At 58.6% G+C, this 10,966-nt stretch overlaps 1 protein-coding gene across 1 annotated transcript; it reads right to left on the bottom strand.

The window, feature by feature from the left end:
• Positions 1–7,325: 7,325 nt before the first annotated feature.
• On the bottom strand, positions 7,326–10,348 carry BARHL2 (BarH like homeobox 2). The gene is made up of 3 exons (XM_086753854.1): positions 9,772–10,348; positions 8,114–8,339; positions 7,326–7,638 (listed from the first exon to the last, which is right to left on the bottom strand). The coding sequence occupies exons 1-3, from the start codon at positions 10,346–10,348 to the stop codon at positions 7,326–7,328; spliced, it is 1,116 nt and encodes a 371-aa protein (XP_086609980.1).
• Positions 10,349–10,966: the final 618 nt, after the last annotated feature.

Genomic DNA, 10,966 nt, shown 5'->3' with positions numbered 1-10,966 from the left:
ATGAGCTTAGTCTCCGCGGAAGAGGCACGGCTTTGCTGCACACACTTTGTGCTGCATTGCCCAAGCCACACACCAGAGCTGGTTAGGGCAGGCTGCCCACGGCCACCACCAGCCACCAGGAAAGGTGAGCCTCTTCCCAGGGCACGCTGCCGAGCGCTCAGCAGAACAGCAAGGGGAAGGGAGAAGGAAAGGAAAGAGGGAATGGAGAAAGGGGAGAAAAAATAAAGGACTGCTAGAGAGTGAAGTAAATTAAAAGTTGCCAGCACGCTTACCTTGCATGCCTCTGGTTTAGGCAGAAAACCTTGCAGATCTATTAAGCTTATGTGAAGTAATATGAGTTGGAGCTGTCAGTGTCTATACTGGGGCTCCGTTGCAGACACATGCTTTGCTACTTTTTTCCAACACACTCCTCTATGATTCTGGCAAAATATTAATACAGCCTTATTTCACAACTTCTAAAGCAAAAAACCTGCATTGTTTTAATACAGGAACAGTGACAGTATTTGAACCCACTGCATCTGGCCAAATTACCAGCAGCAAATCCCCAAACAAGGTTTTTTGACAGCCTTCATTTTCCAATTGCTCTGCCCTGATTTAGAGCACCAGTCCAAGGGGTGCTGCACACATTTCGTTCACAGTGCTGCAGTAGCAGAGTGTCTACCACAGCATCCCATCTTTCTACGCACTCAGGCACTGAAATAACACTTTTATGGGGCAGCCCTGAAAACTTGCAGAAGTCTTTCTTGTTTCACCTTCACACAATGAAAACAGAAGTATTTAAATCTACAGCATGCCTGCCAGTCTATTGTGCTATAAATCTATTGGGGAGCTACTCCACACCCTTTTGTGTTACAAGGGGCCTCCTGTGCCTCTCAGTGCGTTTTTGCCACTCACGTGGGCAGCATTGCATCAGATCAGTATTCTGATTTAAACAAACCTGTGCACACTGCAGAGGCCTTTTCATCTCTCAGAGGAGAGAGGGGTCCCTATAACAAGGTGTTACTCAATGGAAATGGGGTTCAAGCCCAGAACGCTGCACTTGTTCAGATGTTGAGGCAGGAATATCAAAAGAAAATCTGAAAGACTATTGTAAGGACATAGATGAGGCCTCAGATGTGTTCTCTGTTTCACACAATCCTGCCATCATTATTACCCAGTATGCTAATGCAGAACAGGTAGGCAATTATTCCCAAGCTTGCTTCACGTGACCTGTTCTTCCTGACCTCAGATTAAAACGTAACAGTGCCAGAATCCACAGAAAATATAGGGCAAAACCTCACAGATGAGATCTCAACAAAGGGTTGTGCTGGCTCTGGGGACAAGGTCTGGAGAGGACACTGCAGGAGAGGTGCCATCTCAGAAAGCTCTCCGAGCCACGGGCTGTATCCTTCTGGAGGGGAAGGCATATGAGAAGCTCTATGCTTCTACTGTGTGCATTCAAACAGAGAGATTAAGCTGCTCTCTGAGGGAGAGACAACTCACTAAGTGCAGGATTTGTCAAACTGTTCTCAGCAGTGGTGTTCTGAGGTTAGTCACCTGGGGAATCCTCTTTTTTGGAACAGCATCCTGAGGGAGCATCTCCCGTTCCTTGTCCTCACTGCATATTCATAAAGACCAGTGCAGCTGCACAATTGAATCATGAATTCTGGTAATAGGTGTTTTAACCTGACCACGTGTGAAACAAGTGATGAGACGTCGGCTGAGCTGCCCACCCCTGCTAGATGCCCGGACATACCCAGACGCTGCTGTGAAAAAGAGTCCAAGGCAGATGTTGTCCTGCATGTTTTTAGAATGATATCGCCCATATGGATGCCTGTGCTTGCTACGGAAGGAAGCGAGAGGTATTTTCACACACATGTCAAGCTGGAGAAAAGGCCACTTGAATTTACATGGGGTTGTAACAGGGTATGAATCACTGTGTGCTTGCATCGAAGTCTAGAAGAGAGATACAGGTTGAACAGCTGAAAATCTATCCAGAAACAGCATGTGCACAGCCTGGATCTAGATATCTCTGCCTAATGTTTTACATAGAAGATGTATACGCTACACTGCCACACAAACACCCACTTCCCATATGCTGCAAAGTGAAGGTGAAGATGGCAAAGAAAATATTGCTGTCATTCTGCACATCTTCTTCACTGTCTAGATCCACTAGTTGTATTTTTGTTGGCACTCTGAAATAGCAGAAAATCTGCAGAGGGGGGAACAAAAAGCTAAATAAATATTTAATGTATCAGCACCTGTCATATGGTTTCTGTGCACCACTGCTATCGATTTCTTGGTAGTTCTCCTTCCCTACCCAACTTCATTAAAGAATAAAGTAAAGTAATAAGTCATTTCACACTCTGTCTGACCATTATACAATAATAGCAAGATTTCATGCAAGGGTACAACATTATGCCCATCTGCAATCACAGTCTCTTTGCAAAAATCTCAATTCACACTTCACATGCAGCTAACCTTGTTACCATTCCCTTCCTAAATCCATCAGTCTTGCAGCTGCACGTCTTCACAGCCCAACATCTTAAAATTCATCACTTTGACACCCTCGCATCCCTACAGGTCAAGCTAAAGAAGCCAACCAAGAATAATTAAGGGGTACCCCAGATGTTTAGTTTACTTCTAGCCAACCTTTCCCAGAACCGGGTACAGTCCTCTCTTCATACACCGAAGATCCATGTAAGGTGCGTGTTTTAAGGGGACAAGACCAACAAATTTCAGAGCTCCCCCCTCACCTGTGTTTTTTTTTTTTTTGGGTTTTTTTTTTTTTTCACAAGTGTAGCTCTTTGTAGTTGGAATTTGAACAAGAAGCGTGATAATGAGTAGGTTGAGGGAAGGAAAGGTGTTATCTCATTAAGGTAATTACTAAGACATCCCCACCATTACCTCGGTTAGAAAATGTGGCAATTAAAGCGCCCTACGTGGGCAGCCAGAGACAAGGGAACACGACAGTCTGGGACAACTTTTGCGTGCCCGGGCCGGGAGGGAGGGGAGCGGGGCTGCCGCCCACCCCCACCGTCGGTCTCGCGGGGCACGGCCCCGGGCAGCGGCGTAGGGGGGAGGTCCGGAGCCGCAGAGCCCGGCTACCCGGCAGCGGCGGAGGAGCCCACGGGGGTCCCAGCGCCCTCCGCATCCATCGCTAGCCGGCGCAACGCCTCTCTCGGGGGCCTTTAAAACCCGGTGGTTTTGAGGATCGGAGCCTGTGCGCTTCCATTAATAGAAGCGGCTTGTGAAAAATAGGGCATATGAATATGGAAAGGCAGTTTTAACGCAGTGGGCGCTCCGCCGGACCTGCTCTCCGGCTGGAAACAGACAGGGATGGGCACCGGCTCCGGCTACCCTGCGACTCCTTCGACGGCAGGGGCAGCCGGAGGGAGAAGCGGTGTCTAGGGGCTTTTCCGAGAAACACGGGCCCCGGGGAGCGGCGCCTGCGGGGCTCGTTTCGATGCCGTCCCCGAGACGGAGCAGGCGGCTTCTCCCGCGGGCTGGGGGCGCAGGGCCGTCCCGGAGGGTCAGGCTCGCCGTGCCCCGCTTTCCTCGCCAGCGGAGCCCCACGTTACGGCGGCTACCGGGGAAAAAGCGCGGCGGTGTCACGGGCGAGAGACCTGGGTTTAGCAGCAGGGTGGAACGAAGGAAGGGGAAAAAAAAGCCGTGTAATTCCAACCTGAAACGGTTATTCACCGCCCATCCCCGTCCCCCCTGGGGTGGGGGTATTTCTGACATTACGAAGGGGTTTACTCTTTCCGCAGGTGAGCTCAGCCCGGCTGCACTCACTCCATGCCGCAGGCTGGAGCCGAGTTTCTCGAGTGGGCTGCAATAGGGGTTTAGGGAGACAGCCTTGCATTCGCACGGAAGCGTCGTGTGAATTTGGAGGAAGATTAACTCTGGAAAGGGAGGAAATAGCAAAGGTTAAAAGCCCAGCCGCACAAGAAACAGTAGGCGCTCCAAGAGCGCGAACACGGCGTTACACCCGCGATGCACTGGCCCGTGTGAACACGAGTGGGATAACTGGGGCGACAGGGAACCTCGCTCGGTGCCGCTCGCTGGTTCCCAGCAGCGGCTGAGCCGGACTCGCTTGCCCGGCTGGGAGAGCAGAGTCCGGTCCCGGGGCACCCAGTACCCGGGCAGGCACCCTGCGAGCGGCACAGACAAGCGAGGTCCCAGCGAAGTCCTCCTTCTCCCTTTCTGCTCTAACGAGGGCCAAGCTAATCCCCTAGGAGTGGGGGTAATTAAGCACCGTCCCCCTGCTGCATCCCACAAGAGAACCTTTCAGCCAAGAGCGGCGGGGCAGCCTGCCCGCGGCTCTGCTGCCGGCGGGGCTCAGCCAGGAGCCGGAGGCAGCAACCAGTCGCCAAAACGCGCCTGAGCGTAGCAGGGCTTCGCTGAAGGAGCCCCCAGTGTCGCGCCCACCTGCAAAGCACACTGCCGGGACCCAGCAGAAACAAACCGAAGGGGGCCAGCGCAGCCGTAGCAGTGTCAATTCGGAGCAGCTCTGTCCCGCTTTCCGCCCCGACGGCTAGAGCGGGGACGACGCTCGAAGACCCGGGACAAAGCCCTCGGGATGCAGCCCCCGCTCCGTGCTCTCAGGCCGAAGGGCCGGGCCCGGGGCAGGGGCTTTGTCCCGAGGGATGGGCGGCGGAGGGGCGAGCCGGGCGGTGCTGCAGGAGCCCCTCTCTGCCTCCATCTTGGTCACCACCGCCGGCGAGCGCCGAGGGAGGGGGCCGAGGAGCTCTCCCCTTGCTGCCCGGCCGAGCGCTGCCCCCCGGAGCCCCGGACTGCGCTGCCCCGGAGAAGGCGGGAAGCTCCCACCGGGGCGGGATGCGGGGGTCCCGGCGGTGCCGGTGCGGGGTCCGGGCGGTGCCGCCGGGCGCTGTCCGTGGTGCTGAGGGCGGGCGCGGCCGGGACCGGATGCGGAGAGAGCGTGAGCACCCGCAGCTGCCCCGTGCCCTCGCTCACGCGCGCTCGGCGTACCGACGGCCAGGTGCCGTCATTTCCCGCCGCAGGCGGGTCGGTTCGTTCGTTCGCTCACAACGATTTCCAGGCCCGAGAGCCAGTCCCGGCCCAGGCCAGCGCAGAGAGCGACGGGGACTGCGGCAGCTCGGCGCCAAGTCTCGGGGAGGAAAGGGGACAAAACGCGAACGGCGCGGCCGGAGAGGCGCTCCCCTCTCCTCCCTCGCTCCCAAAAGCGCCGGGACCCCTCCACCCTTGCCCAGGCAGGCACCCCGCGGCCCCCGACTGGAGAGGGGACTTGGGGGACACTCGTCTCCTCCTCACGAACTTTCTTTCTCACGCGCACTACTTCCCAGCGACTTTGTGGAGGCAAAACCGAGCGCCGGTTTAGCCGTCGAGAAGAACGACGAAGCTGGGACCAGCTTTTCCAGCTGGATCGCCTTCCCTGGGGAGAGAGCAGCCCAGGATGCGTTGCTTAGACTCAAGAAAGAGCCCTAACCGAGCCCAAATTTCCTACCTCCTTCCCCAGCCGGATAGGATGAGTTTCCCGGGAAAGCCTCGGCGGCGGGGCGGAGGGCTGCCCGGCCACTCGGGGCCCCGCTCCCGGGTCGTTCCTGCCGGGGGGCATTCGGGGGAAGCAGCGACCGCCGCAGCAAGGGCAGAAAACGAGGTGGGCGTGCCTGACCCGCTTCCCTTCTGTCAGATCAAGGCAGAGGTCAATATGGTTTTAACGCGAATTTATTAGCAGAGAAATCGGCAAGCCGCTCGCTAATTAGCAAAGCCCAAATAAACGTGCCCGGAGGCTTCTCTGTTTCTGTTTTCGTGGGTTGTGTTTTTTTTTTCCCTTCTCTCTCGAAAGAAAGGCAACCCACGAGAAAAAAAAAAAGAGAGAGAGAGGAGAAAAAAAAAAAAGCCAAACCCTCAGAGGAGAAGATAATATTGGACTTTATGAATGTTTTATTAGCAATTGCTGTATAACTTTCTAATTTCGCAGGGGGGTGTTCACTTCCAAAGGCTGGGGCCAGCGCCGCCCCAGAGCCCGGCGAAGGGTCACAGCCCCCAGCCCCACCCGCCGCCCTCTGCCCCCGTGGGACCGGGACGGCGTGGAGCCGAGAGCGCTCGGGAGGGGAACCGCCTGCCAGGGGAGGAGAGGGAAGGGGGGGCAGCAACAAAGATCAAAGGCCGGCAGGGCTCGGGGGCTCCGTGTCCGCCGGGACCCCCCAGCCCATTTCCCCTCATTACTCACCCCGAGAGCCGCTGCTCACTGCCTCTCCCGGATCGGCGCAGAGGCAGCTGCCGGGACCGGGACCCCAAGCGCTGCTCGGCCCCGCCGCGCCTGTCCCCAGGGACCGGGACCGGAGCCGGACTGTTAGCCGCAGTCCCCGCCCGCCGCCTTCCTGGGAAACACGCCGCCGCCCTGCCCAGGTGCTCGAAATAACGGCGAGGGGCACGACACCTGCGCGGGGATTTGGTTTTCCTTTTAAAATACAGCTAGAGAAAAATAGTGCCGGTTAGGAAAAAACGAGCCTAAAATAAAAAATTGAGAGGGAGGGGGGGGAAAAAAGTGGCATTTGCCTTTTCTACTCCGAATTTCTTGCGTTCTCGTCCACGGGGAAAATTAGCTACCTTGAATTTCCACATTTGTTAAAAAAAAGATAAAGTTTATTTCTTTTTTTTTTTTTCGTTTTTTCACTGTAATTTTTCAGTCACAAAAAAATTCTATATTTTGTCATCTAAGCATTTATTTTACTGAATCCAAAAAGACATGAATAGGGAGAGGGGAGAATCACGTTCGTTCGTTTTAAACTAACGTATAGAAGTGATTTTTTTTTTTCCTTTTTTGGACGACATATAATAAATATGATATAGCACTCAGCACTCGGTCTGTACAATTCTGTTCGCATTAGGGAGCATGCCACTTTTCCATAAGAAAAAAAAAAAAAGTCATGAGAAAAAATCAGTGCAAAGTTCTCCGTTCCCCGATCTTCTCCGCCGGGCGGGAGTCGAGGCGCTCTCATTCCCTCCGTCCTCTGCAGTCAGTCTGTCCGGCGGGCTCGGGCTCCCGCTCCCTCTCCTCCTTCTCCTCCCCTCCGTCCCTCTCTCTCTCCAAGTCCTGCCCTGCAGGAGCCGGGGTCGGCAGGTCGCCCCGCGGCCCTGCCCGCCTTCCCCCGCGTGTGGTCGTTTCACTTACGGGCTCGGCTCGGGGTTCACGGTTCAAGAGTCCCTGCTCTGACTGATCGCCTCCCTCGGTGGCCGGCGGCTGCCTGCAGAAGTTCCTGCCCCTCGGTTTCCCCTCGCGTCCTCCTCTGCGGTGCTGGAGCTTGTTTTGGGGACGGGGAGGGGAAGGGGCTCGTTGCGGGGACCGCGGTGCCGCTTCACCGGGGGTGCGGGGTGCCGGGCATGGGGTTGGCCAGGGGGTTAAGGGCGGGCTGCCCGCCGGGCCCCAGCCCGTGGATCAGCACCCGCGGCACCAGCGGCCGCTGGAGCTGGGGGTGCGGCGCGGGGGGAGTCCGGTACATGCTGCTGTACATCGCCGCGGCCGCCGCGGCCGCCGTCGTGCTGTCCATGCTACCCAGCAAGCTGGGGTGGTAGAAATAGGGCGAGGGGAACATCCTCTGTAGGGCCGAGTAGTTCCCGGCCTCGGCCAGCAGCTCCAGGCCCACCGCCGTCTGCCGCTTCCACTTCGTCCTGCCGTGGGGAACAAGAGGCGGCTGCAGGGCGGGCGCCGCGACGGGGCACCCCGACCGGTTCCGCGGGGTTCTCCCGGCGGCGGGACCCACCCCCGACACCACTGGGCCCGCACAAGCCGAGACGGCCGGGGCCGTGCCCGGCTCGCCCCTACCACCCCTGCCCCGCCACTTCTGCACCCCCCGACACACGCACACGGTGACTCCGGCCAAATTAATAACCCAGCGCACGGGTGCACCGCAGCGCGCTGACACTAATGGCTTGCGACAGAATTAGGGTGGCTGCGACCGTATGTAATGAGACAGAAAATTACGGCAGCGGTGACAGGGCCGGACCCCACCGCCCGCCGCCGGGGAGGGCGCGGAACAGCCGCCGGCCGCCCCCCGCATCGCCCCGGGCTCCCACGGGCAGGAGCGCAGTAAGGCCCGCTAGCACCACCCCCCCACGGACCCCTCCGGGCTGGGTCCCGCCTTACCTCCGGTTCTGGTACCAGGTTTTCACCTGCGTGTCGGTGAGGTTGAGGGCGGCGGCCAGGTCCATGCGGTCCTGCACGCTCAGGTACTTCTGCCTCTCGAAGCTGCGCTCCAGCTGGTTGAGCTGGTGGTCGGAGAAGGCGGTCCGCGCCTTCCGCGGCTTCTTGGCCCGCACCGGCGGGCTGTCCCGGCTGCTGCTGATCTCCCGGTCGCCCTCCTCCTTTGTCCCTGCGAGCGAGCCCAGACGCGGTGAGGGCCCCGCCGCTGAGGGACACCCCCTCGGCCCCCACCCCGTCGCGGTTACCGGGCCCCGCCACCCCCTCCCCGGGGGCTCCTCTGGGGCATGGAGGTGGAGGAGAAACGGTCAAATACGGCGGAGGGGTGGGGGGCGGCGGCGAGCCGTTCGGGGGATGGCGGGATTTCCGCTCTCCGCTTGCCAGGGACGGGGCTTTCGTTGTGTTCTCGCCCTCTCCCCCCGGCCCGAAACGCCGGGAAATCGATGTGTCAATCCGGCTCCGCTCGGGCCCGGGTTTGTGGCGCTCCTTGATCTTCCCCGCAGGAAGAACAATAATCTCCCTAATTGACCCACTGGGGAGGTTGGTGCACACAAAAATGGCCAGAGCAGACGGTACATCTGGTTCGGGCACTCTTATGCTAATGCCAAAGGAGCGAAACGAGCGGCACGCCGGGGCGTCTCGCCGCTCCTCAACCTGGCAAAAATACCTCGACGGGGCGAAATGAGAAAAACGTGTCCCGTCACCCCTCGGCCAGACGGGGCTGCCAGGGAGGACAGCTCCGCCTGCACCGCGGGGAAAACAGCCCCGCTCCCTGCCTGGCCTTGGCGCACTCTTTTCCTTCCTTTCCCCGCGCATACATCGCTATTTTCATTTACAACCCCCGCACGGCGAGGGCTTCCCCAGCCACGCGAAATCCGTAATTAAAAAAAAAAAAAAAAAAAAACCCACACACACAAAAAAAGCGCAAATGAACAACAACAAAAAAAAAAAACCGGGAAAATAAAAATCTTCCTCTCTCGGCGCGAGGAAAACGCGGGTATTCTGCAAAACGCACAAAGCCCTCCTACCTTCCGCCGCCTATAGCGGGCCGATTGGGTTTTTTATAATTTTATTTTTTAATTGAAAGGGTTTTTTCGTTTGTTCGGTATCGGCTGTTGGGGAGGTGGGATTTTTCTCATTTTTATTTTAGATCAAATGAGCAAAAACGAAGAGGCTGAAGGCAGCAAGTGCAGCTGAGCCACCGGTTCTTAGAAAGCCGGAGAATCATGTATGCGCGCTTGCATTAAAAATAAATACATTCCTCCTTCTAATGCGATCTCACCGCTCCGACTATTTCCTTAAAAACAGGGAATCTGAATTTAAAAATAAATTTAAAAAAAAAACCAAACCACAGGAGGAAAGGCCGACAGAGAGGGGGGGGGGGGGAAAAAGCTATTTAATTTCCTACCGAACTGAAACCCGCGATAGCGAAGATCACTAGCAAGCCCGGGCAGAGCGGAGTGCTCCCATCGCAGATTTCCCCTCGTTTTTTGTTGTTTGGTTTTGTTTGGTTTTTTTTTTCGTTTCACCGATGCGGCCGAACGCCGCGGCCCCGGGGTGTAACGGCGGCCGAGGCGCCCGGTGCGGGGCCGGGCCGTACTCACCGTGGCATTTGATGTCGCCCTGCGTGTCGTCGCGCTTGTCGAGCTTGGCTTTGCCGTCCTCCTGCTCGAGTTTGGGCCTGAAGCTCTCCGGGGCCGTGCTGCCCTCCTGCTTGGGGGTGTGATGGGGCGAGGGGACGCTGGTGCTGTAAGGTGCGCACGCCGCCAGCGGTTTGCTGTCGCCCAAAATGTCCTTAATTAAAAAAGAAGAGGTGGAAGTCCTGGGGCCGGAGCTGGCCGAGCCCAGCTGGGGCGGCGGCGGCTGCGGGGGCGACGGCTGCAAACTCGGCGGCTGCGGCGGGTGCGGGCCGAGGTGGAGGTGGTGCGGCGGCGGCGGGAGGCTCTCCGCCACCCCCAGGTGCGGCTCGGCGGGCTCCATGCTCACCGAGATGGGCGACGAGGGCGCCGTCCCCACCGTGTCTATCTCCGAGCAGGGGGATGGCGTGGCCTGGCTCCTAAAATCCGCCGGCCGGCCGTCGCCGTGGGGGCGAAAGTCTCCGTTCATGACTCCAGGGCTGCCGGTGCTGCCGCCCGACAGGATCGTGTCTATCCCGAAGCTGGACCCACTTGGCCCCTCCATGGCGGACGGCTCAGCGCCGCGCCCGCATCCCCGGGGGGCGGCCGCGCGGGGGTCGCACCGGGGCTGGAAGGGATGGGGAGGAAGTTGGAGGGGGCGGGAGGAGGGAAAGAGGAAGAAGCGGGTCACCCCCAACCCGCACACGGGCGGCACGGGCGGCACTAACGCAGGGCCCCCGCCGAGAACCGCATGGCCCGCCGGGCCGGTTCGCCGCTGCTCAACTTTGTTGCGGGAAGTTGCGGGCGCGGAGCGGGGCGGACACCGGCCACTGCCGCCCGCCCGCCCGTGCCCACCGAGCTCCTCTCAGCTGCGGCGACTCCCCTCGGTGACGTCACAGCCGCCGCGTCCCCCCCCGCACCCGCCCCCTTCGCCGTTTATTATAAACCCGGGCTTTTGCCGCCGCCGCCGCCCGCCCCCATTGGCGGAAGGCCGAACGGGGGATGACGCAGAGCGGGAGGAAGCAAATCGGCGGCGGCGGGGACGAGCGCGGGAGGGAGGGCAGGGTGGCGCACCTCCCCCTCCCTCCCGCTCCCGTCCCCACCGCCGCCGCCCCGTCGAGTCCTGGTTCCGGTGTTCCCGGCCCGGTTCCCTGGTTGAACGTCAGAGTAATGGGAAGCGCCA

This window comes from Chlamydotis macqueenii, chromosome 8 (genome assembly GCF_036417535.1).
Source record: "Chlamydotis macqueenii isolate bChlMac1 chromosome 8, bChlMac1.mat, whole genome shotgun sequence".
NCBI classification, from domain to species: Eukaryota; Metazoa; Chordata; class Aves; order Otidiformes; family Otididae; genus Chlamydotis; species Chlamydotis macqueenii.
The sequence above is the reverse complement of the archived record's forward strand: the minus strand, read 5'-3'. Positions and strand labels throughout refer to the sequence as shown.

Excerpts from the sequence above, each read along its gene's own strand:
- BARHL2 (XM_086753854.1), bottom strand. The coding sequence starts at position 10,348 with ATGGAGGGGCCAAGTGGGTCCAGCTTCGGGATAGACACGATCCTGTCG. Across the intron at positions 8,340-9,771 it reads GGGCGACATCAAATGCCACG|GGACAAAGGAGGAGGGCGAC; the intron begins GTGAGTACGGCC and ends GCTCGCTCGCAG. Across the intron at positions 7,639-8,113 it reads ACCTGGTACCAGAACCGGAG|GACGAAGTGGAAGCGGCAGA; the intron begins GTAAGGCGGGAC and ends TCCCCACGGCAG.